The 24,613-nt window shown below is 40.0% G+C and overlaps 1 protein-coding gene across 3 annotated transcripts in view; it reads left to right on the top strand.

Moving 5' to 3' along the window:
* Positions 1-22,774, top strand: part of SEC14L1 (SEC14 like lipid binding 1) — a 42,053-nt gene extending 19,279 nt beyond the window's left edge. For 2 of the 3 annotated variants that reach the window (XM_085304429.1, XM_085304428.1), the window contains exons 3-16: positions 3,649-3,798; positions 3,889-4,020; positions 6,239-6,367; positions 6,614-6,848; positions 7,709-7,818; positions 8,580-8,769; positions 11,732-11,820; positions 12,855-12,925; positions 14,219-14,390; positions 14,710-14,844; positions 17,755-17,889; positions 18,911-19,162; positions 20,223-20,401; positions 20,997-22,774. In XM_085304429.1, the coding sequence (XP_085160555.1) occupies positions 3,649-3,798; positions 3,889-4,020; positions 6,239-6,367; positions 6,614-6,848; positions 7,709-7,818; positions 8,580-8,769; positions 11,732-11,820; positions 12,855-12,925; positions 14,219-14,390; positions 14,710-14,844; positions 17,755-17,889; positions 18,911-19,162; positions 20,223-20,401; positions 20,997-21,102 (2,085 nt within the window). In that variant the 3' untranslated portion in view covers positions 21,103-22,774. The remainder of the gene's footprint in view (positions 1-3,648; positions 3,799-3,888; positions 4,021-6,238; positions 6,368-6,613; positions 6,849-7,708; positions 7,819-8,579; positions 8,770-11,731; positions 11,821-12,854; positions 12,926-14,218; positions 14,391-14,709; positions 14,845-17,754; positions 17,890-18,910; positions 19,163-20,222; positions 20,402-20,996) is intronic. The other variant, XM_085304430.1, reaches the window with a different exon arrangement.
* Positions 22,775-24,613: the final 1,839 nt, after the last annotated feature.

The raw sequence follows: 24,613 nt of genomic DNA, 5'->3' as shown, positions 1-24,613 counted from the left end.
ATGTATCAGAGTACACAAATGTTCCAGAGGCTAGTGAGAAAAATTAGAAGTGCATTATTAGGGAACAGCAGAATTGYAGCTTATTCTTTTTTGAAAGGTCCRTGTGTACGTTTCTCTTGGCTGAAGAGGTGTTGTGACTTCTTCCGTGTCAAGCCCAGTACTGTTTGAGGTTTTAAGGATGTGCACACCTGCTCTTACTTTTGTAATGTCAGATTCTCCACACAGTGTTTTTTAAATGCAGCTGAGTAATTGGTGTAAAATTAAGAAATGTCATTACAACATCCTTCCCAGTCTTGCAAAGTTACTTCTCGGGCAGCAGCATTTCATTCTTGCTGTGTCAAAACCAAGTCTAGCAGTATTGCTGCATATGCTTTGCTTTTGAGGAACTATTTTTTTTTGTGGTTGTATTTATGCAGTAAAACTGAAATTTTGAGGGGAAAAATGTGTAGCATTTAATCTTATTTGTAAAGAGAGACCTCTGTCACAGAGGGGAAAAATGTATGTAGCATTTGCATTATACTATATTATTAAATTACTGAAGGAATATTGGATAATGTAGTTCAGTTATTTCCTGTATGCAAAGCTGAATCTGAGACAAAATTTCTGGTTCTAAGCACACAAATGTTGGGGGAGGGGGAATCCTTCAAATTCTATCATTATAAAATAAAAAGCACTTGACAGTCTTTTGTCTTCTCACGTTCTCCTTTAATAGCTCCAGTCTTGGTGACACATACTGCTTTGATCCAGTATCTTATAGTGATTGTGTAGTATTGCACTGTGCCCAGCCTGCGCTCTCCAGTGCAAGAAAGACATGGACCTAGTGCAACAAGTCCAGTGAAGGACCACCAGAAGATGATTAAGGGACTGGAGGAGCATCTCGAATGAGGAGAGGCTGAGAGAGCTGGGACTAGGCAGCTTGGAGAAGAGAAGGCTTGGGAAAGGGAAGGAAATCTTACCAATGTGTAAAAACATCTATTAGGGCGGTGTCAAGAGGATGGGGCCAGACTCTTCTTGGTGGCTCCCAGGGACAGAATGAGAGACAGCAGGTACAAACTAATACACAGGAAATTGCACTTGAACACAAGAAAATCCTCACTCACTGTGAGGGTGACCAAACGTTGGAACAGGTTGCCCAGAGAGGCTGTGGAGTCTCCATCCTTGGGGATGCTCAAAACCTGACTGGTCACAGTCTTGGGCAACCAGATGATCTCTGGAGGTTCTTTCTAACTGCTGTGAGTTGGTGTTTCTGTACTACTCTTAAATTCTGGGGCTTTTTTTTTGGTACTGTGTTCATCCATGGTGAAGCAAGATCTACAAGGGGCCTATAGTCTCTAGCAGCTTTTTCCTGCCTGCTCTGCAGGGTGGAAGAGAACTGTTTACCACATATGGAAGACAGCTATATTTGCTGCTCCGTGGAAAGTCACTAGGGCACAAGTTTAAATCGGATGCAATACYTTTGTGTGGCTAATGTTTACTATAATCACTTTTTCTTCAGACAAGGCYGTGCTGAGAAGTGATGCGTTACAAGAGTACATTGGCAATTGTATATAACTTAAATGAGAAGCATTTGAGGAATAAGATGGGAAACTCATCAATATGTGCAGGGGAAGACACTTGCAAGGAATTGTGTAAAGGGGGTTACTTGAATGGGGAAAGTTCTTGTAAAAATACTTTGCAAAATGTTATACGTGTTTTATAAACCGAGGAGAAGGAAGACTAAATAATTATTTTAGTGTAAGAGTCTCAAACAAAAAGTTGTCTTAGAGTAGTTTTAAAAAACAAATACTTAAAACTGCTTCTTCTGGTAGTTTTTCTCCTTCTTCACCCCTCACCCCCAGGAAAAAAAAAGGAGGAAAGGGAAAAAACGTGCTGCTTTCCTAGTTTAGGGCAGCATTCAACCTCAGTCTTAATATAGTTGCAATAGTGATTAATTTAGAAAGAACATTGACGCTTACTTGGGAGAGAGGGCTGAGATTCACAAGTGACTGGAAAATGTGTAGCCTTCTGTCCAAAGAAACGAGCCTCATAAATAAATTTGAAGTACAGCTTCTTATACCATAATATTAATAGGATCCATCCTCCCTTTCTCTTGGAGCTGTAGAAGTTTCTTCTATTGCTTGTTACTGTGTTACAGTACTTACGCTTTGTCACATGCATTTTATGTGTAGGTCTCTGAATGCAGAAATCATTTCTATTCTTAATTTAAACAAAACTGGTTGTGTACAGATCCACATTTTTTTTTTAAAAAAAGAGCATGTGTACTCACTGGTTGTACTTCTGGTATGTTATAGAAGAGCTTTATGCACTTGGGATAATCATACTATGAAAAATGGTTTAGAAAGATACATGGAGGAGAAAAAAGGCTGGTGCTGTTTTCGTGCATTGCACCACCATCACCACAGTAACACTGCTGCTTTTGAACACATTTAGCAAATTAAGTATTTGTCATCTTATAAAGGAAAAATTAAGAGACCTTATCTTTTTCACTGCCACTGTTGAATACTTTCTGCAGCTGCTGCTTGTTTTCTTCCACACCCTCTCCCTGTTGATGTTTTCTGCTGTGACTGAGCTATATAAAGAGCAGTTAAGACTATTTAGAAGGGCTAAATGTGTATTTTACCTCTTTAAATAATTTCATGTTACATATTTTGCTCTCAGATTTACTTTATTTATGTTACTGGAGTTTTTTCTTCTGTGTCCAGAGAGCTTACAAGTCCTGCCTCTTCCCCAAAGCTARCAAGTTTTTGATACTAATAGCAAGAAGAGTTCAGGGTTTGAAAAGCAAGCTAATTATTTTACTGCCACGCTGCTGGGTGGGGGGAAAGAGGGAAAGGGGGAGAAACCAAACTGAAGGAGGTAGAGGCTTACTGATAGGGATAATTCCTGTTTTCCTGGTCCCAGATTCTTCATGACCTATCTGTTCGAGTGTGTCTGATTAGTACTGTTGTTTTTTTGTCATTTATGAGATCAACTCATTAATATGACCATATTTAACTAGAATCAGAGTGATCGGTATCTCTGCATGGTTACAAAAAACTTRAACTGACTCATTTTGTTGGAAAACCTTACAATATATTGTTGAAATTATAAGTTGATAAAATGTGCAGTGAAATCATTAGGAATACCCTGCACACAGAGAGCTGGAGAGCTCGATTAACTTAAGAAATAGACTTTGAAATGTTTTTATTAGACCTTTGGGAGCTGTGTGGAACACTGATAATTAGCAAGAGGGTTTTTTTTAATCCAAGACATCATTGTTCTCTCCTGTAGCATTTTAGAAATAGAAGGTCTTAAGATCTTATTTTACTGTTATTGCTGACAGGATTGTCGCTGTACGTAACAGTTTCCTTTGTGGGGCAGGGGAAAGGGGAAAAATGAGGTGTTTGCTGTATAGTTTTAAAAAATGCTTTGCCTAGAAAGGGCTGTGTGAGGAACACCTTAATAAACGGTCTGTTTGGAACTTGCTGTTATTTTCAGCCATAGCTAGGACTCCAGGAAAAAAAAAAAAAAAAAAAGGTGTAGGGCTCAACTGTTTCTATGAAAAGGACGAGAGGTGTCATACTTAAAAATGCTGGTAATGTCGATGAATGGCACCCCCCAGCATTAATTGTAGTGATAACTTGTTTTATTCTCTTTCCATCTTTACAGGCATATGAAAGAAGGTTTCCTACATGTCCTCTAATACCCATGTTTGTAGCTAGTGACACTGTAAATGAATACAAGAGCGAGGATGAAGCTATCCATGTGATTGAAAGGCGCTGTAAGCTGGATATAGATGCACCACGGCTATTGAAAAAGGTATTTAGGTTTGAAGGGGATGTCTCATACTTTTGTAAATCACTTCACATTAATATTATACCTTAACAGAGTCTGTGACGTCTTCCTCAGATTGCAGGAGTGGACTATGTCTACTTTGTTCAGAAGAATTCTTTGAACAGACGAGAGCGGACTTTGCATATCGAGGCCTACAATGAAACCTTCTCTAACAGAGTCATTATTAATGAACACTGCTGTTACACAGTGAGTAACAGGCTCTTCATGGGGCTACAGATGGAATTTAGTCAGTGTTTAGATTTCAAGACTCAAACAGAAGTTGGATTGTTCTTGGCTTTTGCCTTACGAGAAAAAATAACACAGCACTGCGAGTGATAATTGTTGTTAGTGCTAAATGTAACACACTTAGTTGAAGAAATGAAGCAAGTTTGGCACCTTCCTTGTTGAGCACCTTCTTATATTGTAGAAGAACTCGACATAATTTGCTGTGTTTGACAGCTGTGTTTAGGCAAGTCTGTGGTCTGTAGTAGCAGAGAGGGCCATGTTGAAGCTGATGATAACCTGACAGAGCTGTTAAAGGGAAGTTGAACATAGCTTATTTGCCTTCTGCTCAATTCCAGACAAATATACATCAAATCAGCTATATTTTAACCTAATTCTTTCTTTTGTGGCTGTTCCTGGACTTCAGTGCAGACACTTTCTGATAGGAGTGTGGTGGTGTGCTTCCTGCTGTGGTCATACTTTTTTTTATGGCTTATCAAACACCCATAGGCTGATATGATATACATTTATAGAAGTAATACTTGGAATGGATGTTAAAGGTCAATCCTAGCTGGCAAATGTAAACCACTTATTTGCATTGGAGCAATCTTTAAGTGTGGGTAATAACTTAAATGTTTTGTATTGTGTACAGAAGCATGCTTAAAAGGTCAGTGGAAATCTAACCCACTTGACACCGTTAATTGATTTAAAAAAAAATTATTGCACTTATTTCCAATTYYCATTTAAAAGTGCGTTTCTACTGGATTTTTTTTTCCATGAAAGAGACCTTTAAAAAGGGGAAATACATTCAAAACATGATACTTCTCCCTGCCCTTAYTCTATGTAGTCAAGTAATTAGCAAYGATTGGTAAATGCAGAATCAGAAACACAGTTCAAGAAGAAATTGTTTTTAAAAATGCCTTTTTAGTTTAGTTAACTTATTGTATAACTGAATTTATGATAGAATTCTTATAGGCTGTTTTCATGGCTTGTACTTGTTTTGGTGGTACAGGCTCTTGAATGCAACCCCCTTCCCTGCAAGGGCAGAAAGATGCAAAGGAAAGTGCTTCTTTATTCTGTAGTCCTTATCTTGTAAAATGCATTAAACAGGCAAAGGAAGTGGTTGAAGTCCTGTTCTGTGAAACTGTACACATTAGTTGAAGCTATATGCAGCAATATATTGCRAGGTACAGTCCCTCACTGACAGTAGAATCAAATGTCTCCCATTTCAAGTTGATATTGTTGCCTCAGTGTGTGACTACTGTTCCCTATCAATTTTAGCATGTCGTGAGGGATACTGGGGGAATCTAAGACATCAGGACAATCGCAGACTCAGAAATTCAGCCTGCTGTGAGGTTTTTCTGTAACCATGATTTCAGAGCCAGATTGGAACATCCTTAGAAAAATCTCTTTCAGTTCAAGGGAGCTTAGAAAACCTCTTTCCTTCAGCGTAGTAGCGTAGACTAAATCTAGCTGTCATTTCTCAGCTAATTATGATATAAGCTAAGAAGAAAGCTGGGGATGCTTTAAACCTAAAAAGATGAGGAGGTGGAAAAGGCCTCCTTAGTAGCTACAATATCCAGCTTGTTCAGCTGTGAACCRAATGAAAAGGTTATGCTTTTTTTCTTTAGTGTTTTTGTAAAAGAACAAAGTAAAATACTTCTCCATCTACAAAATATTAAGGTACTTTGTAGGTCAGTGAGGGAAGGTTCTATTGCGGTATGTCTGTTGCAGACATGTCTGGACTGCAGAGCTTGGCATGCTTACGCTGTACTTGCTACTGTCTATCAGCCTAACCTGCAGCAGCACAGAGGTCACTGTGGGCTACGCTGCTGTGTTTCACAGATGGGCTGTGACTGTAGTGTGGGCCTATCTCCAGAATGAAATACTGTAAATTGTACATATTTCTTAGTCTACTGATTCTTGGCTGGTGCACTTGTTTTTTTTTTCCTCCCTTCCCTTCCGTTTTAGGGAGAAAATGTGCTGTGCTAGCCATGTGACTGTAGGAAGGCTTTTCAGCTTTTTGTTCTTAAGTGTTGCCTTTTTCTCTCTGTGTTTTGTAAAGGGAGCAAAAGACTGAAAATTCCACTTAATGTTTTGACTATGTGAACCTGAAAAACATGAGACAATCATTTAAAATATTATAAGAAAAGAAAAATACCATAAGGGTAACTAAAGTGTACGGCTTCCTTTTAACTAATAGGTTCATCCTGATAATGAAGATTGGACCTGTTTTGAACAGTCAGCAAGTCTGGACATAAAATCTTTCTTTGGTTTTGAAAGCACAGTGGAAAAGATTGCCATGAAGCAGTACACCAGCAATATTAAAAAGGTGAGCTGAAAATCATGGAGGAGATGCCTGGCTCTAACTCATAAAGACAAAGTAGCTGCCATGAAGTAGCAGATTGCTGCCCTGGAAAAGCTGGGCTGCTTGCCCTTTAGCCTAGGGCAATGTGCGTGTCTGTATTTGGAAGTGGAATCTTTAGAAAGATCTGGACATTTAATGGGTTTCCAGCCGAATTCTTTTTGTGTCAAAGTGGGGATTTTTATTAGCTAAAGTAAAGTTTCCTTTTTGAAGGGGAAAGAAATAATAGAATACTACCTGAAGCAGCTGGAGGAAGAAGGAATAACTTTTGTTCCTCGTTGGACTCCTCCCATTGCATGTAAATTGGAGAGCAGCACATCCCACACAAGACGACCAGTTTCCCCTGCCATTAATATACCAGACTCTGCCACAAAGGAGGGCTTGAACAACAAGGAGATCCTCAACACCTCAAGCAGCCCTGCAGAGCCTACAGCAGGAACACCTGATGGTACGGTTGTCTGACTTCTTTTAGCAAGGTTCTTTGTCCTGTAGAGGCTCTCAGCACTGCACTTTTGATGTGCTGCTGAAAACATTCACATTAACTCCTTTTCTGGTAACATTTAATGTTAAAGGGCAGGCTTGCAGAGCAATAATCTGTGTAGGAGCTGGATACCTCTTACCAGCTGATCTTAGTAGTGAATGAAGATCAGATATTAGTGGAAAAGCTCTTCTCTGTGCTGTTCATTAGCTTGCAAACAAATGGCCTACTTCTTGCCCTAGAATTTGGGGATAGGTGTAACTTTAGTGCTAATGGGGGAAGAAAGGACTGAAGCTTCCCTGAATTCAGCCTTCTGTTACATCTTCTTTTGCCTATTGATAAGGGAATTTGGGACAATTCTTCCACTGAGAGATTTAGTATCTCAGATCAAAGCTTCTATATGTATTCCCAGAAGAAACAGGTCATATGATACTGAGAATTGACAAATCTGAATGTACTAGCAAAATGCGCTTGTAAATGTCTGATTTTAGTCCTTAGATGAATTTTCCTTTCGCAGCTCTCAGGTGACTGTGTTTTGGCTTGTGCTTCTTTTCATCGACTGATAGAGAAACTTTATTCAAATTTTACCTGTACAGAATGTGTCAAGGTGTGCTGTAGCAGCTGAAAGATGAGCAATTTTTTTTTTTTTCCCCTTAAGCGGAAAATCTTAAACCAAAGTTCAGAAATTCTCACTTCCATGCAGCCAGACTTGACTGAGGCTGCAGATAGGAGCAGCTGGTTTCCTACCTTAAGTATCAGCCTATAAAATCATTTGCTATTGGACTGGACCAGTTCATGACCACTCTAATCATATGTACATTTTCTTTTAGACAAGCTAGATGCAGACTACATCAAGCGTTATCTGGGTGACTTGACACCAATGCAAGAAAGCTGCCTCATTCGACTTAGGAAATGGCTTCAGGAGACGCACAAGGGCAAAGTAAGTTTTTTGTTAGTCTCATTATTCCAGAATGTGTGAAATGCAAGGTGGGTTTGATGAAACATCATGCCACACCTCAACTGGCCAACTAGTCTGGGTGAGTGCCTCTGGCCAAGAGAGAGAGGTTCCCGCAGAAGTGGAACAGCTATGTTAAGTCTTCACACTGGCAATAAATGGAATTTGTTGCAACTGTCCAGCTGATTTTGCTGACTGAGGTGCTTAAATGATTAGCATGACTGCTTCCCAGAATGTTAATAGTCCAGCACAGGCAAATGATGTCTGTTTTACAAGTCTGCCTGGTTCTAGAATAACATCCTTTTTGTGTTCTTGGCCAAACATTCTTAAATCTATGTCTCTAAATGCAAAATTGAAAGGGAGATAATATGACCCGTCAAGGCGCTGAAAGCAAGTTTTGGGGAGTATGTTCTCAGATTTTCCTATAGCTTGTGATTCACATATATGTCTTGGTTTCCAGGCTTTCCTTTTACTCAGCAATGAAATGCAATCTGTTTTGCCCCTAGATTCATATAAATTGGACTAACTTAGTATGCTCATGAAACTGTAAATGCTTAAGTTAAAGGTGCATCTGAAGTTATATCCCTCAAACCGAGGTAGCTGCAATACTTGATGGCACTTGTGTTTTTGTTGGAAACAAAGAATGATTTGCTTGAGTAACTTCCAGTGTTACATACCTTCTTCAGCTTCTGTTGTTTTCTCATTTGTCCTCATTGCAAACATTGAATCTGAAATATTTTTAATAGATCCCAAAGGACGAGCATATTTTACGATTTTTGCGTGCCCGGGACTTCAACATTGATAAAGCAAGAGAAATTCTTTGCCAGTCACTAACGTGGCGTAAACAGCATCAGGTAGACTATATTCTGGACACCTGGAACCCTCCTCAAGTACTCCAAGATTACTATGCAGGAGGCTGGCATCACCATGACAAAGGTATGCTCTATACGTAGATAGCAAAAAAAAGTTTATATGCTCTGAATTAGAGRTGATAGTTGCTATCACCTAGAGATATACAAAGAAAACTGAACTAATTAAAGATGGCTGGAAAGATTGGTGGAACTTTTAAGGTATTATATATTAAATGTATCCAAACTGATATTGCTAGCTCCTTAGTTGGCTGAGCCAGACTGGCAGGTCCTAATCTTTATCTGACCAATACCAGGCATGACATGGAACTCTCTAAAGAGCTCTGCTTTACCAGTAGCATAAAAAGGTTATTAATTGCATTTCTGCAGTGCTCTGAGATGCTTAGAAGAAGGATATTATGCAGATGATGAGTATTCTCTTTCAGTGATTAAAGGATGTTTGTAAATAAGTTTATCTTTCTAATCAACTTATTCCTGATGTTGGATATGTCTGCTGATGGCATAAATGAATACTTATTTGGCATCAGACAGTTTAATGGTAAGTGTAGTTTTACAAAAATGCCAAGTGGAGCAGGTTTATTTAAGAAGGCAAAAGGCTTTGGGTGATTTCACTCTCTCTGCTGGGGTGTGTGGCCAGTTCTTCAAAATATAGCCCCTCCTCACCCTCCAGAATCCTTCAGCCTATTTTATCGTGCACTAATCTTGTTGCTACCACACGCACATACCCGAAAAACTTTTTGGAATTTGTTGCTTGAGGGTGGACTCTTTGGAAAAGGAAATGATCTCTTACTGTGAGTTATCTGTGTTCTCATTTAGTCTTTTCCCCACTAGGCACCATTGTTTCTGCTAGCTCTTCCTGTTACAAGAAACGTTATGAAACAGGACAGGAAGCTGTCAGCAGTAGTGGCCAAGAGCCAGGAAGGGCCAAGGAGAAGTTTAATCACTGCAGGCTGAAGAGTCTGAATGACTGTCCCCTGCTGCTTTGAGTTTGATAAGCCTCAGACTGAGAAAAAGGAAAATAAGAATGTGCTTGTAGATACTAGGAAAAAGAATTCTGAACGTGCCCTTCCTTTCTGTCAGTTCCTTGTCCTTGTTCCCCCAAAATGTTCTTCCATCTATAGCATGAAATTGGGGCCAGCCAGCAAGGAGAAAGGCACAGAATGCTTCAGAAGGCTATTTAATCTGTTCAGTATTTTCTGAGTTCTTCAGTCTTGTTGCCACATCTTYGTTCTACCTCTTGGTTCTTTTTATCTCTTGTAGCACACCCACAGGTAAAGCAGGGTTTGTGAATAGTTGAAGCAGTAGAGAACTTCAAGCTGAAGAATTTTCTATAATTTATAATTTTATAGTGGGTAGGTTTTTCTTAACCCTCTTTTCTATTCTTTCTCCTTTTCTCCCACACATGCAAAATGTGCCAAACTTAAGACAGCTGAATTCCTAGTAGCTTTTAGCACTAAAGCAAAGAAGACAGCAGTTATAAAGCATAGTGTCTTGACTGAGCTATTAATGCTAAAGAATGAAATTATTTGTGCTTGTAATTAGTACGGTTTTTTGTATATCTTAGTGGCTTTTATTTTGATTAGAGCACTTCAGTCAAACTCTAAATCAGAAATCTCTAATGAATTATAAAATATACAGTGATAATACAACATTGTCGGTTAAAAGACATTCTTTCATGCATCATTTGGGTGGAGCAGGATTAGTAAACTATTAGTTTGTTTCTGCATGCGTGTGCATCTGAGAAGGGGGGAAGACCTGCTATGGAACTTAAGAGTGCTTTTTGTTCACTGTTCCAAAAGCTAAACAGTACCTTCCAAGATAAACGTGKGTTTTAATGTTAAAATAACATTTTCTTTTAGCCCACCTAATAAAATATAAGAGACTTGGTGAACTTTCATGGTGGTAGTGTTGTAGCTGAATAAATAACTTAGTTTAACTCTGCAAATATTTTTTTCTAGAGTGTATCTTGACAGTTTCTTTCCCTGTGTCCCAAAGGACTTAACGATAATTTGATACTTCTCCTCTTGCAGTTGCTGGAGGGAAATGAAGCTAAACGCAGACAACAGGACTTAGAGCAGATTGTTTTATGTAGAAAACTTTTGTATGTGCCCTAGCCTATTTTATAAGTTGGTGATGATTAAGCTTATGTACTAGATTAAATGGAATGAAGCTTACAAATAAATCATAGCTTTGGTGAGGATAGAAGATGTTTCATGTAACTTGCTCCTTGAATATTAAGAAGAGACAGAAATGCGCAAATTTTTTTCTCAAATTCAGCCAATGCAGTTGTTAAGGCCTTTATCCTTGACAGTATCAGGGTGCCCTGGTGTGCAGCAAGATGACTGTGAAAAGACAAGCCTTTGAATGCAGACGGTCTGTCTGAAGCTGATCTCTGGAATAGATTCTGTTCTCGCCAGGCTTAACCTGCATGAGTGAGACTGTTCGCCAGTTCCGCATATTTAATAGCATAGCTAAAAGGTGTGCAACTTCAGCAAATACTGGAGAAAGCAGGTCTCTGGATTAACGCTTTGTTGCTGTTAACTCACAGAACTCAATGCAATTGTCTTTCCAAAGAGGTTGCTGTAGGCTGTCTGGAGCAATGTTATGGGACGTGTCGTAGAAAGCTTACCTCCTCCATTGCAAGCTGCTTGTTAGTCTAATGGACTAAATTTTTTTTCCTGTATCTTAGCTATGCTGCAAACTAATTGTAGTCCTCTGAGCTATAAAAGTACCTGCTGAAGTCCTTTGGACTTTCCTTGTAGGTAGGGGGAGTATTTTTGCATCAAGATGTCTCCATTAAGCCTTACAGTTTAGCTACAGGTAATCCTTTCATGTAACCAGACAGGGTAAATTTTATATTGCTGCCTGTTCCAGGAGCTCCTTCAAGCCATATCTCAAGGTTTGAATGAGCTATGACTTGTTTCTGTTTAGATTTTATCATAAAGCTAGTTCGTTCAATTTATATATTATTGTGAAAATAAGTAATCTGCACTAAGGGCTATGCTGATATATTTGTTCTTGTTATTCAGATGGTCGCCCACTGTATGTACTGAGATTGGGACAGATGGATACCAAAGGCTTAGTGCGAGCTCTTGGGGAAGAGGCCTTGCTTCGATACGTAAGTATTTTTTGGAGCCAGCAAGTTGCTAACAATGTGATATTTTCATTTAGAAATTTCCTGTTCTGCCAGAGCGTTCATCACACTGGATATTTTGATGTACYGTGACTGTCTGTTTTTGGTTTGAGTAGATCTGAAAGCTCCTGGTAGCTGGTCTTCTGCATTCTTTCCAACTGCAAACTGATGGCGGAAAGGCGTAGTTCTTGGCAGCTTCTATAGTTATTGGTTAGCATTCTCACAGATTCTTCCACAGTTCGTGCAGTACTTCGAAGTTAAGTCTCTGTATTTCCGCAGAAGAGAGAAATGCAATGCTTTTTTTCAAATCTGTATTCCAATGATAAGAATAGTTTATTTTTAAAGAAAAAGTTCTTGCCTGTAATATTAGCTTCTTTAAAGGCATTGCCCAGACAGACTTACTGTGGATCTGCTCAGTTTCTAAGCAGAAAGGTGGCAGCGTTCCAAGTTCTGAAGAATTTTTTGACTCCAAGTACTGACAGTCATGGCCGTAGCAACCAGTAAAAGCAGGGTCTGAATTGTACACTTTCCGCCAGTGGCGTTTCCAGCACCTACTAAATCTTCCTTGCCTGCCCTAGTTGTGTTTCAAGGTTACTTCCTCTGATTTGAAAAGCGGCTTTAATTTCTGACCAAGTGGGAAATCAAAGCTTAAAGGAGCAAAAGTGTAGAGTGGCAGGCTTCTTGTCTATATCTCTCTGGGGTCTCAGCTTTCTAGAGGACATTGTTTACATGTTATCACTTTTATAGAAAGGCATGCTTATTTTACAACAAGCTAAACAAATGGGATAAACATAGTAATTTCTAGTTTATCCTCTGGAAGAGGTTTGGTGTGAACTTACCAAGTAGGAGACTCTACTGTAATATTCAAGTAATGTTCGGGACCTTAGTGTTTTTTTAATCTTTGTAATCCTTCTAGAAATTATTACTTCTAAATCCCTTACATATATTTTTTTTTCACCTAATATAGTTTATGGTGGCCTGAGCTTGTAGTTTTGAGCTTGTATGTTTTTTTTGTACAGGTCCTTTCTATAAATGAAGAAGGACTGAGGCGATGTGAGGAGAACACAAAAGTATTTGGCAGACCAATAAGGTAAAATAAAAAAATTGGGGGGAGGGGGAAGGAGAAAGAAATATCAGGCAGTGTGACACTGCTGAGCTCAATTTATTAAGTGAACCAAGCGACGGGTAGGCTGTGTCTTGCGTGCAGACATGTGTACAGTTATACTTATCTGGAACCCACCCCAATTACCACTTCAGTGAGCTGGCACAGCCAAGCCCTGGGGGAAATGCAACATGTGCTCCAACAGTCTGTTTTGTGCTCATAACAGTTGCACCTGGGTCTGCTGCTGTGCAGTGTTGGATATCTGCAAAGCAATGCACTCCTCTTTCCCTCTCTATTTCTAGGAGCTTTTATAGCCAGGAGTGGAAGGGAGTGGCATGAATGGAGGACTTGGTCCTGTAATGAATCAGTGTTTCTGGGACTCTCTTCAATTTCTGACTCCTTCCCTTAATTTGTGAAGGTTCAGGGATGCATGTGTCTGCTTGTCTTTTCACTGTTAGAAGGCTTGTTATCTCAGTTCTCAATGGAAAATCAAACCCAAAAGATGGGTTTCATGTGTGCAACTGTGAACTTACATTGCCCACTGGACTTTTGTTTGTAGAAATGGCCCTCTGAGCTTTAGAATATGTACCTATTAAATATTTAGTAAGTGAAACAGATAAGTATTTGCTGCTTCATAGAATCCTTGGGCATAGTTTCATGTTGATAGTTGGCGTAGCACAGCTGTGAATCTTGAATCCGTGCTTGAGGCGAGACCTGAACTTGGAAAGTAACTAAAGCATGTGCTTGAAGCTCAGCATTTAGTATTAAGAATCTATCTCTTGTAGAACAAGTACCCTTCGGTGAGATCTGACAACATAATTAACTTTGAAGTGCAATGGCACTCTTGAAAGGTACTGTCTTAGTATAGGAAATCTGCACCTTGAATGTTAAGTTGTTTCTTAGCAGCGTGGCCACTTAATTGATTTCCCAGTAAAAGCAATGATTTAGCATTTGGGCAGAGAGATGACAGCATATTGTGTTGACTGGAGTCTAAAATGTCCATGGGGAGATGTGAATGGTGTGCAAGGTGATCCTTGTATGTACTCTGTAAGCATGCTTGGCATGCTGTAAGACACTGCTGTTCTAAGGATCTTAAACTGCAGTGTGCACAGCACAAAACAAGAAGATAAGATGGAAGGAACAGAAATACACACATGCATTGGAGTCCACACATTTCAGGACACTAGATATTTGAGTAAAAGTGTGTGTTATGATGCCACTGTTTTTTCTTTCCCTCCTCCATCATTTTATTTTATTTTATTTTTCCTCTCTCAAATTCAGCTCTTGGACCTGTCTAGTAGATCTAGAAGGCTTGAACATGAGGCATTTATGGAGACCTGGAGTCAAAGCATTGCTCAGAATCATTGAGGTGGTTGAAGCCAATTACCCTGAGACTCTGGGCCGTCTTCTTATCCTGAGAGCACCACGAGTATTCCCGGTTCTTTGGACACTGGTATGTCTGCAATTCCAGGTTTTCCACAGTGCCCTCAATACACTGCTCCATGCTTTCAGTTYGTATAAGCACTTTTAAGGTCAGGCTTTAGAAACAGATATAATCAGGAAATGTTACCACATCTATAGGATTGCTGATTCTTGGAATGAATGTAAAAGCACCACTTGAGAAATTGCTTATATAGTCAAATAACTTAGTTTCTTAACGTGAACATTGCATAATAATAGCAGTAATGCTTAATGTGATTAAACTGATTCCATCTGAATTTACTCAAGAAAAATCTGGTAACCTGATCTGTTCTGTTTTCCATTGCTTATAGGTTAGTCCATTCATTGATGACAATACTAGAAAGAAATTTCTTATATATGCTGGAAATGACTACCAGGGTCCTGGGGGACTGCTGGATTACATTGATAAAGAAATTATCCCTGATTTCCTTGGTGGAGAGTGCATGGTATGTGTGTGTTTTGTTTCATACCCCCTCCCCTCCACCCTCCACTCCCACCCCAACATACACTCCTTTAAGCAAAAAAATCTAAAAGCACAGAATAATTGCCAGTGTAATTTAGAGCGTAGTGTTCAGTCTGCTACAAATCATTTTTTTGGGGGAAGGGGGGACATGACTAAGATGTAGGATTCCTGGGTTAAGAGTTTTATTCTAGATCCACTTCAAAAAGAGAAATACAGTATTTCTTCACAACAATTCTCAAATGACTAGCAAAACACCTGGGTGTGGTTAAAAAACAGTCCTCACTGTTGTCTATCAACTTAAGTTCAAGCAGACATGCTGGCACAGCACTGAGCAAGAAGAGTATTACATTCCTTGATGTATCATGGTGACCATGCAGCTGAAGTTCTGCATGATCCCAGTCAAAGTTTTGTATATGCTGTTTGATTGTTTTCAACAGTCTCAAGGTGCAGGAAGGTCTTAGAGACAGACTTAAAGTAAACTGCTTTCTAAAAGCTTTAATACAAGCCAAGCAGAAATATTAAATGCAGGTACTCTATGACTTACCTGAATATTTTTAAATCTTTATATTTTTTAAAAAGAATCTTGAGTAATCGATAAAAGCATGTGTCTTTTAAGCTCTTCAATGCTTGGTTTTAGTTTTTGTCAATGTTGGTCAGAATTTCCAGTAGCTGCATTCTCTCTCCTATACTGGGGAGCCCAGAACTGGACACTGTACTCTAGGTGTGGCCTCACCAGGGCTGAGTAAGGGGGAAAGATCACCTCCTTCAACCTGCTGGCAGTGCTTTTCCTAATGCAGCCCAGGACACCATTGGCCATTTTTGCCACAAGGGCACATTGCCAGCCCATGGTTTCTGTTTGTGTATGTGAGATGAATTGTTTTTTTGGCTAGAGGTACCTAGAACTGCACTCTGTTTTGTTGCTTGCATCTGTGTGAAGGCATAGGATGGCAGCATAACATGCATTTTGTATTCTTTCTCCATGGCAGCAAGATAAGAGGTTAGCAGTATCCAACGTTAGACTCTAATATTTTACAGTCTGCCTCTCCACTTTCAAATGTTCTGGATGTTCAGAAGCACCAGTGTTCAGATTACCTTAAACAGTCTACTGCAACCAAAAAAGCTCTTTTGCCGCTGTTGGCGGCCATGTAATAGCACTGGTTAAATATGTCAAAACGGTACTGTTATGTTCTTAAGGGAGATGATTGTTTTTACTTCCGTTCTGACTATGTATGTGCTGTAGTCTTAACTGTCCAAGAAAAGCTCATGATCAAAGAAGATTATTTTGAGGCATATGATTCCCATATGCTTGGGCTCATTTGAAAGGAACTCATGCTAACTACCACACTTTTGGCCAGTGTCACTGCCACCTAATCAGAAGAGGCTGCGTAACCTAAGAGAACTAACTGATAACATAAGGAGCTCAAGGAAATATGTGGCACATCTGCCAGCAGGGCGCCACAAAGAGTCTGGTCTTGTAGGTATGGTTTGCACATATACTGGGATCCATGCTGACCATGACACATTGAAAATTTGTCTTACTGCAGAGTATCAGTCCCTCATCTTATGACTTGAAAAGTTTCTTCTTGCCTAGATGTGGGAGTCAATTGAATGCATTATTCTAACACCTCGGTGATACCGTAGGTTTTTCTTTTTCCTTGTGATGTTTTTGACAATGCAAATGCATGGGTGGGATCAAGGTGCAGGAATGCAGTGCAGATGTTTTCTGGAGCCTCCATCACAGTAACACTTGCTTTTGTTCCCCCTCCCCCCTCTTCTTAAACTCAGCTGTGTTAAAACATGATGATTTCATGCTTGCTTGCTTTTTGTGTCCCTGTTGTATTTTGTAGATTAATTTCTGTATCTTTCATGAAAATTCATACAGTTCTGTTATATCAAAATGCAGTCTCAAATTATAACGTCGTGCTCCTGTGCAAGCATTTTGGAGCAAAGCATGTGTTTATCTTCAGTGGGCTGCTTTTTACAGCAGCAGTAGCTTTCAGTGAAAAGAGTCTGTGCTATCTAATTTGAAACTTGAGAAACTGGCAAAATCCACTGCTTAAGTAAGCAAAAGTGAATGTTACCAGAAAGCAAATTGCCACAATACTTCCTGCCAGTCATGGACAATAATAGCCTCTTTCCTTTCTTCTTTACTTCTGGATATTTGAACAAAAATGACTTCTCAAAGGCTCTTTTAACCCTCTCTTTTGTAGTTCATTTATCTAATGCTTCTGCTGCCCCAAACAATTCTGTGCAACCTGTTCCTGAGTAGATCACTAGAGGATTCATTTTAAAAAGAAAACTGCTTAGGGAAGTTGTGTCATCAGTTCCAGTACTCAGTTACCATGACTTGTAACTTGAAAAACTATTACCTTCCTCTCTGCAATATCCTTCTACCTACTTGGAAATTGTTAATGTACCTCTACTCCATCTTTACTCCTTATATTTAGCAGCCCTAGTTCTACAAGGTCTTTGTAGGCTATATATTATTTTTTTAAAAACTTTGTGTCATTATTGCTGCTTTTCCTCAGTATTCTTAAGTGGTTTGTATCTTTCCTCAATACAGGGCAGTATAAGCGATGACTGTAGCATTTGCACAGCTGCTTTCTGTAATGGCTATTGTTATGTATATAGATGAAATTCATTAATCCTGGTGCCCGGTTCTGCAGACTCACAAAAACAGATCATAGCAGCTATTTTATTGGAATATATAAGATAAGTGTATCTATAAATATAATGTAGAAGTCATAAAATTATTTTCAAGTTGTCAGTATCTCATTTTTTCAGAACGTTGTCTGAATGTGAGTTTTCATTTCTGAGACTAGTAGGCAGAGATTATGACAGTGTGAGGATGTATGGAGGGCATACTTACTAATGGCTCTGCTTACGTTTCTAGTGTGAAGTTCCAGAGGGTGGGCTGGTTCCCAAGTCCCTCTACCGGACAGCAGAAGAGTTGGAAAATGAAGACATAAAGCTTTGGACTGAAACAATATACCAATCTGCAAGTGTCTTCAAAGGAGCTCCACATGAGGTATGGTTGCAATCTACTGTTCTTTTCTTTCAGCTGAGTCCTCTGCTCTGCTCTGGCCAAAGCCTGGTAGTTCTGATGGGGAAGCAGGGATTCAAGCCCTCCTAAACAGATAAGTTCTTTAAATCAAGGGGTCTCCCTCCCTTGAGTGCTTAGTCCAACTTCAAGGCTAGGCAGTGCTGCTAGGCTCCTGTTCATTTATGAACTTGGTGCTGCTCGCTCTCGTGATGTGACTGAGAATGCCCAGTATACTGGGCATACTTCCCATATCATGCTTCCCCAGGCCTCATCTGGCTTAAGAATTAGATGGAATTGTTGGCGCAATGGTGTTTTTAAGCATGTACTGATAGGTGCATTAAAACATGATGGGAACTCTGTGGTCAAAATTGAGACAAGTGTAGTCTGAATGCAAGTCCAGGGCTATGCAGCACTTGATAGATGCCAGTCTGGCAAACTGTGGGCTGCATGCACTGCAGCAGAAGTTAAGCTCCGTAGCTTTTGGCTAAGGGACTATTTAGGTAAATGCATGTGGGGGTGGGGGGTGTTGTTCAGCTGTTGCTATTAACAGAAACCCTGCACAGAAGGCCAGTTGTCTGAATAATAATTACTGCTTCACACTGTTTAATCTTAATGTTAGGATGTCCTAAGAATTTCTTAGGAGTTTTCACGTAAGAGAGTACTGATACATCATAATGTAGCTTTAGCACCTAAAGTTTGTGACCATTTCTGGTATCATCTTGTTGCCATTTGGAGAATATCATTGCTTAGAAGGACACTGCTTTGAATAGAATGGATGACAAAGACAAATGATATATTAAGAAACTAATTGGGAGCTTTGGAAGGTCATGTGTTAAATAAGGACACTCCAAAGAGAGAGAACTTGTGTCTAGAATGCCTTTTAATAGTCTAAATTAAGCCCAGCATCACAAAGCTCTGTTCTTCCATCTTGTTTTTTCTCTGGTAAGAGCTTCTGCCTTTACGAAGTAAATTGCTACTTTCTGATCTGACTTTTCCTGTGTCCCAGGTTCTCATTCAGATTGTGGATGCCTCATCGGTGATCACATGGGATTTTGATGTGTGTAAAGGTGACATTGTTTTTAACATTTTTCATTCCAAGAGAGCCCCACAGCCTCCTAAAAAGGACTCTCTGGGAGCTCACAGTATTACATCTCCTGGTGGAAACAATGTCCAGTTAATAGACAAAGTCTGGCAACTGGGACGTGATTACAGTATGGTGGAGTCTGCCCTTATCTGCAAAGAAGGGGAGAGTGTGCAGGTAAGATCGCTTAATCCTGGTGTGGGAACAGATGTAGGCTTGTCCCAAAACCAGATGTTCTGATTGACCAGTATTATTGATGACTTGCAGTGATGATTCAGCTCTGGGCTATCTGTTTCCTTTTGGTGAACGTTTCAGCTTATGTTCCTAGCAGAATGCTGCAAAGAAGGGGGATAGTAATTGCGTGAGATCTGCTGTGAAGGGAAGGTTGCGTTAGTCTGATAGTGATTGAGATTGATCAGTAAGCAAGGAACGTAGGAAAGCCACTTAGAACATAGTGCACATGCAGAAAGTAGTAAGACACATGCTTAACACTGCAATATTCACTGTTACTTTCTGAAGAAACCAGGCTGTGTTTGAAGAATACCATACCTATTGAAGTAAGGTCTCTTACCTCAATAATGAGAGAAGCCTGGAAATTAAGACTAACTTTCTATGTGTTTAACTCATATTAGCAAATCAGGCAGTCTCTATGGCCAAAGCTCCTAAAGTTTTTATGGCAGTTGCAACCTCTCTTTTAATTACCGAATTTCACACTTAGTGCAGCACACTTGTGATCATACACTGCAACTGCTGTTCCTCTTGACTTGAAATGAGTTCAACAGTGTTTGACAAAGGAGCTCCTAAAGTTATCTAATTGGAGGTATTAAACTTTGGCAATGTGGGCCTGCTGAACTGTGCCCTCTCTTTCTGTGAGGTGGTAACCTTAACTGTTATTTTCATATTCTCAAGAGACAGTCATTAAAGAAAATAAATGGGAAAACAGGATATTGTTTTAAACATGGGTTTTATTGTTTTAATGTATTTAAATTCTAACCCCTTGACAGTGTGCGAAGCAGAAAGAAGCTCTGGTTTTGTCATAACTTTTTTAAGCATGTTGTATGAGGAGAGCCCAGATGACTGGCACTGCCAGTTGGCTGAAGAGCTGAAATATTAACACTGGAAAAAAATTATGGGCATGTAGGCAGCTTGCCTAAGCTTGGGAAAGGTGTTTAAAGCCCGCAAACCTTTGACTGTATTAAACAAGTTAATTTTCAATTTTTGCTGCGGCTGTTTCCAGGGATCACATGTGACCAGATGGCCTGGCTTCTATATTCTCCAGTGGAAATTTCACAACATGCCTGCCTGTGCTACAACCAGCCTGCCTCGTGTGGATGATGTACTAGCATCTCTACAGGTCTCCTCTCATAAATGTAAAGTGATGTATTACACAGAAGTAATAGGATCAGAAGATTTCAGGTATGTCTGGGTAAGGCTGATGAAGGTCAGCTGAGGTCAGATTTTTCTGATGCAACCCTTGCTGTACTTAGAGAAATAAGCCAGTACTCAGTCCACTTAAAAGAAATACGGATAGTTTGTGAGGTCTTGCATTTTCTGATGGAATATCATTAGATTTATAAATAAAACTAGATAACCTTTAATAGGCCTCAAAGAAAAAAACAACTAGTATTGGCTTTGGGGACAACTGATGTCAAAATGGATTAGTTTTTTTTTTCATTCTAATCAGTACTGAATACTCAGTTTTAAAAGCACTGTGCAAGCTGTAGGGCTTGGCAGGTTGTCATGCAGAAACTGATGCAACTCAAAATGGAATTGAGTCACTACAGTTGCCTGCCAGTGATATACTTGGCTGAAGCTACTTCTCAGGCTCTCTGAACAGCATCTGGTTTTCACAAGAAGGTATTATCTGACATGATGGCACAGGAAAGCTTTTGAGCATCTGCACCAAAATCATTGTTACACACTTTATTCAATGTGTGAACAGAATATAGATCTGTAACAGAAACCAAAATCTCTGTATGTTCTGAAGCTTAAAACTTTGCTTTTGTTGCAGAGGATCTATGACCAGCCTTGAATCAAGCCACAGTGGATTCTCTCAGCTCAGTGCTGCCACAACCTCTTCCAGCCAGTCCCATTCCAGCTCCATGATTTCCAGGTAGTGCCACAACAGAAGAAAAACAAACGGATGAGATGGCTGGACCCTCACCTGTGGCAGCTGACTGTAATACAGCATATTCAACTGGCAACTGCAAAAACAAACACAAAAAAAAGAAAAAAAAGAAAAAAGCCCCACAAACACAAAATCAAAAGCTTTTTATAGATAGTAAAGTAGCTGTTTGAATTTTAAACTTAGTGGTTTTGGTCCTTGTTAGATCCAACAGCTTGTCTTGTAACTTTAACCCTTTATCCTAACTCAGCCATAGATATTTTTGCAAGTGTGCTTGCACAGATTCTGACTTTGAACACAAGGGCTCTCGTGGAAGGAAAAATAATCAGTGCATCAGTTAAGAATTATTTTTTAAATTGTGTAAATGTTAAAAAGCAAAAAAGAGAAACCCTACCAAAAATGCTCCGTAGTGCATTAGAAATCAACTGCAGGCCTCCTGTCAGGACATTCCTTGCTACCTTATGAAATCCCTTGTGATCTTCCAGTGCTGCAAACTGTCCTCCCATTGCCACTAAGTGATGTCCAAGACAAAGAGCAGTTGTTGGATACTTGATTTTTGAGTCCATTTTTTCAAGGCATGCCCACAGAGCCGTGGGCAGGCTGTTAACACTAATACCTTTTGTATGAGCATGTTATTGGGGAATTTCAGCTCTGGGTATTGATGGGTTAAGCAATTCACATTCTTTCCTTGGATTTGCACTTGAAGCACTGTGGAGAGAGAGGCAGAGAGCAGGCTCTCCCTTGCTGTGTCACACTGGACTGGTCCAGACTTGGTCTGGGGATTTGTTCCTAGTTTTGTGCTGAAGCTTCACTCCACTTACCCAGTACACTCCACATAAATTCGTTTTAGTGAGACTCTGCTGTTATCAGGAATATTAGCAGAATCTAAGCTTGTTTTTTAGATCAGTCCAGAGGAGGTATGGCTTCCATCCTTCCTGCACACGTCTCAGTCCCTGTTGCCTCCTATCCTTCCCTGTGTCTGTCAGAAAAAAAGCAGAGCTTTACATAGACAGCACAGGGATCTTCATTGTAAGTGATACAGAAAAAGAAACTCTCAGCAGTGCCTATTCTACCAGTTTCACTGTTGCTACTGCCAGTAGTGAATTGCCATTGTGGATTTCTGTCCTTACTATACCCAGGCCCAAGCAATCCTACTTGAACTCTTTGTAAAGTTAGTTCAGGTATTCTTCCACTCTGGGCCCCCTCTCCCATGCACAGTAATGAGTTACTAAATCTCCAAGACACACAAGACTTAAGTGCTGAGCAAAAGGATGTTATCACACAAGTACAGACCATAATCTGGCAGTGGAGCTGTAAAGGTTTCTTCTGTGTGGAGCACAGCAGGAGTTGCCTAGTTAGACCACTGCTATGTCCTTACCCTCTTAAAGAGCTAAACTCTTTCTCTAGGCCAAAAAAAAGAAAAAAAAGAAAAAAAAGAAAAAAAAAAAAAAAACCTGCTGCTGCAGACCTTGCTAGAAAGCTGGATAGGCTCTTTGAAGTCTTGCAGTAGTCTGGAGGAGACAGTACTGTTGTCAGTAATTGGGAGAGGAGCTTACTGAGGTATCGCACTTTCAAAGCAGAACTCACGATACTGGATGCTCTGCCTGAGGAAAGCTGGCCCTGAACTCAGTATAATATACATATATATATATATATATATATATATATATNATATATATATATATATATATATATATATATATGTATTTAACTGCGAAGCTTCTGAGAGGCAGATTACTAACCTCTTAATTAGAAGCACCTCTCCTGCAGACCAGTTCTGGCCATGGAGCATGGCAGATAAAGCTGACAAAGCTTTATTTTAGTAACCGATTGAGTAACAGTGCTGGGAAGCAGACTCCATAAACCTACCAGAGTGGTCAGTTTTGTCTCTCTCTCTCTCTTTTTTTTTTTTTTTTTTTTTTAAACCCCTTTGAAACTTGGAGATGGAGGTTAGAGTGTCCCTTTGGCTGCCAAAACCTGCTGTTGTGGGAGGCAGACCACAGCTTAGGGGTTAAACAGCTCCCACGGCAGCGTCTGCCCAGCGGGCAGGGGCACGCGCTGCAGATGTGCTGCCTGTGCCTGCCTAGCAGGAAGCCAGCTCGCTGAAGAGGCGGTTTGATTCCTGACGTGCGGGAGCTGGTATTCCCGGGCACAGGGGAGCTAGTGCAGCAGAAGAAACGATGAGGTTTAACTTGATGTCGCTTGCAGCTCTTTCCAAATGCCACTTCTGTTCCCTGGGCTCTGAGGGGTCTACCTTGAAGACGGTTGTCTGTCTGTCTTTCTCCCCCTCCTTCTCAGATGGTGATTTTTGCTGACAGATGTAAAGCAACTGCTTCGTTTGACACTCCACATCTGTCCAGAGGTGTCTGGCTTTTTTAGACCTTTTGAGTTGCAGCTGCTTTTCAAGTCTGAAGATCAGTTTTGTTTTTCACTTGAGCTGGCTCAAAAGTGGCACTTTGGGTTTTTCCTCCTGTAAATTTAACACATCTTTCAGAGCTCAAAGCACATGACAGCACAAACAGCTGGGGAGATGAAATTCCAGAAAAATAAGACTTAATTCTCCTCTCAGTGAAGTGCTGTGCAATATGACTTGATCATTGCAGTCTGACTCATTTCCCATACTGGTCTTTTTTTTTTTTTTTTTTTTTTTTTTTTTTTTTTTTTTTTTTTTTTTTTTTTTTTTTTTTTTCTGTTTTATATTATTGCTATTCTTAATTCTTTCTGCCAATGGCCATTCTGTTGGCTTCCCCCCCCGTTATCGGTGTCTTTCTGCGCTTCCCTGTCTGTACTCATGAATTGCATATCAAATTCTGTAAATGTTTTGTATACATAATACCTCATTCTTGGTAATAAAATACAAATAGTCTTTAAAAGATTTTTTTTATTGTTATCAATAATAAATGTGAACTGTTTGAAAAAAAAAAAAGAAAAGTTGGATTCTTTATTTCATTCATCTGGATGCAAAGTTTGAAATTTCCAGGTCATTGAATGTGCTGAAAGCAAGTCAGCTAGAGCTGAAGGCTTTGAGAGTGCTGAGAAACTGGGTGGCCATTCAGCACTCTGCTGCTCTGGAGCGCTTTTGGCAAAACAGACTTTTTTGGGGGGAATAGATAGCAGAGCATGTACAAGGTGTGAGGAAATGGGGGGTTTAGAAGGAGCAAGTTCCCCTGGGACCTTGTAACAAAATCGTGTCTCTCACTGCACGTGCACATGTGTGTCGTCTTGTTCCTCTTGGGCATGCACAGACAACTGAAGGGTGTGCTGAAAAAGTATTGTGGTAACCCTGAAAAGAAAGTGGTTTTGATGCTTTTGTGGGTGTACAGTCACTTCATAGTCCTCTACACAGCTGGAAGGGCAGATTCTGCTCAGCAATTCAGCATGTTGCAGCAGCAGCTGCTGCGGAGTATATTTCGTGCATCATGTAAGAGGCTTTCACTGGGAGTGGAGAGCTTAGCGGGGCATGGGTAGAAATACCCAAGCGCGTCCCCTCTGTCCCCGTGCCA

Source organism: Rhea americana, unplaced genomic scaffold (genome assembly GCF_003343005.1).
Source record: "Rhea americana isolate MKP2758 unplaced genomic scaffold, rheAme1 scaffold_21, whole genome shotgun sequence".
Taxonomy (NCBI): domain Eukaryota; kingdom Metazoa; phylum Chordata; class Aves; order Rheiformes; family Rheidae; genus Rhea; species Rhea americana.
Note: the sequence above shows the minus strand (reverse complement) of the source record. Positions and strands in the feature narration are given on the sequence as shown.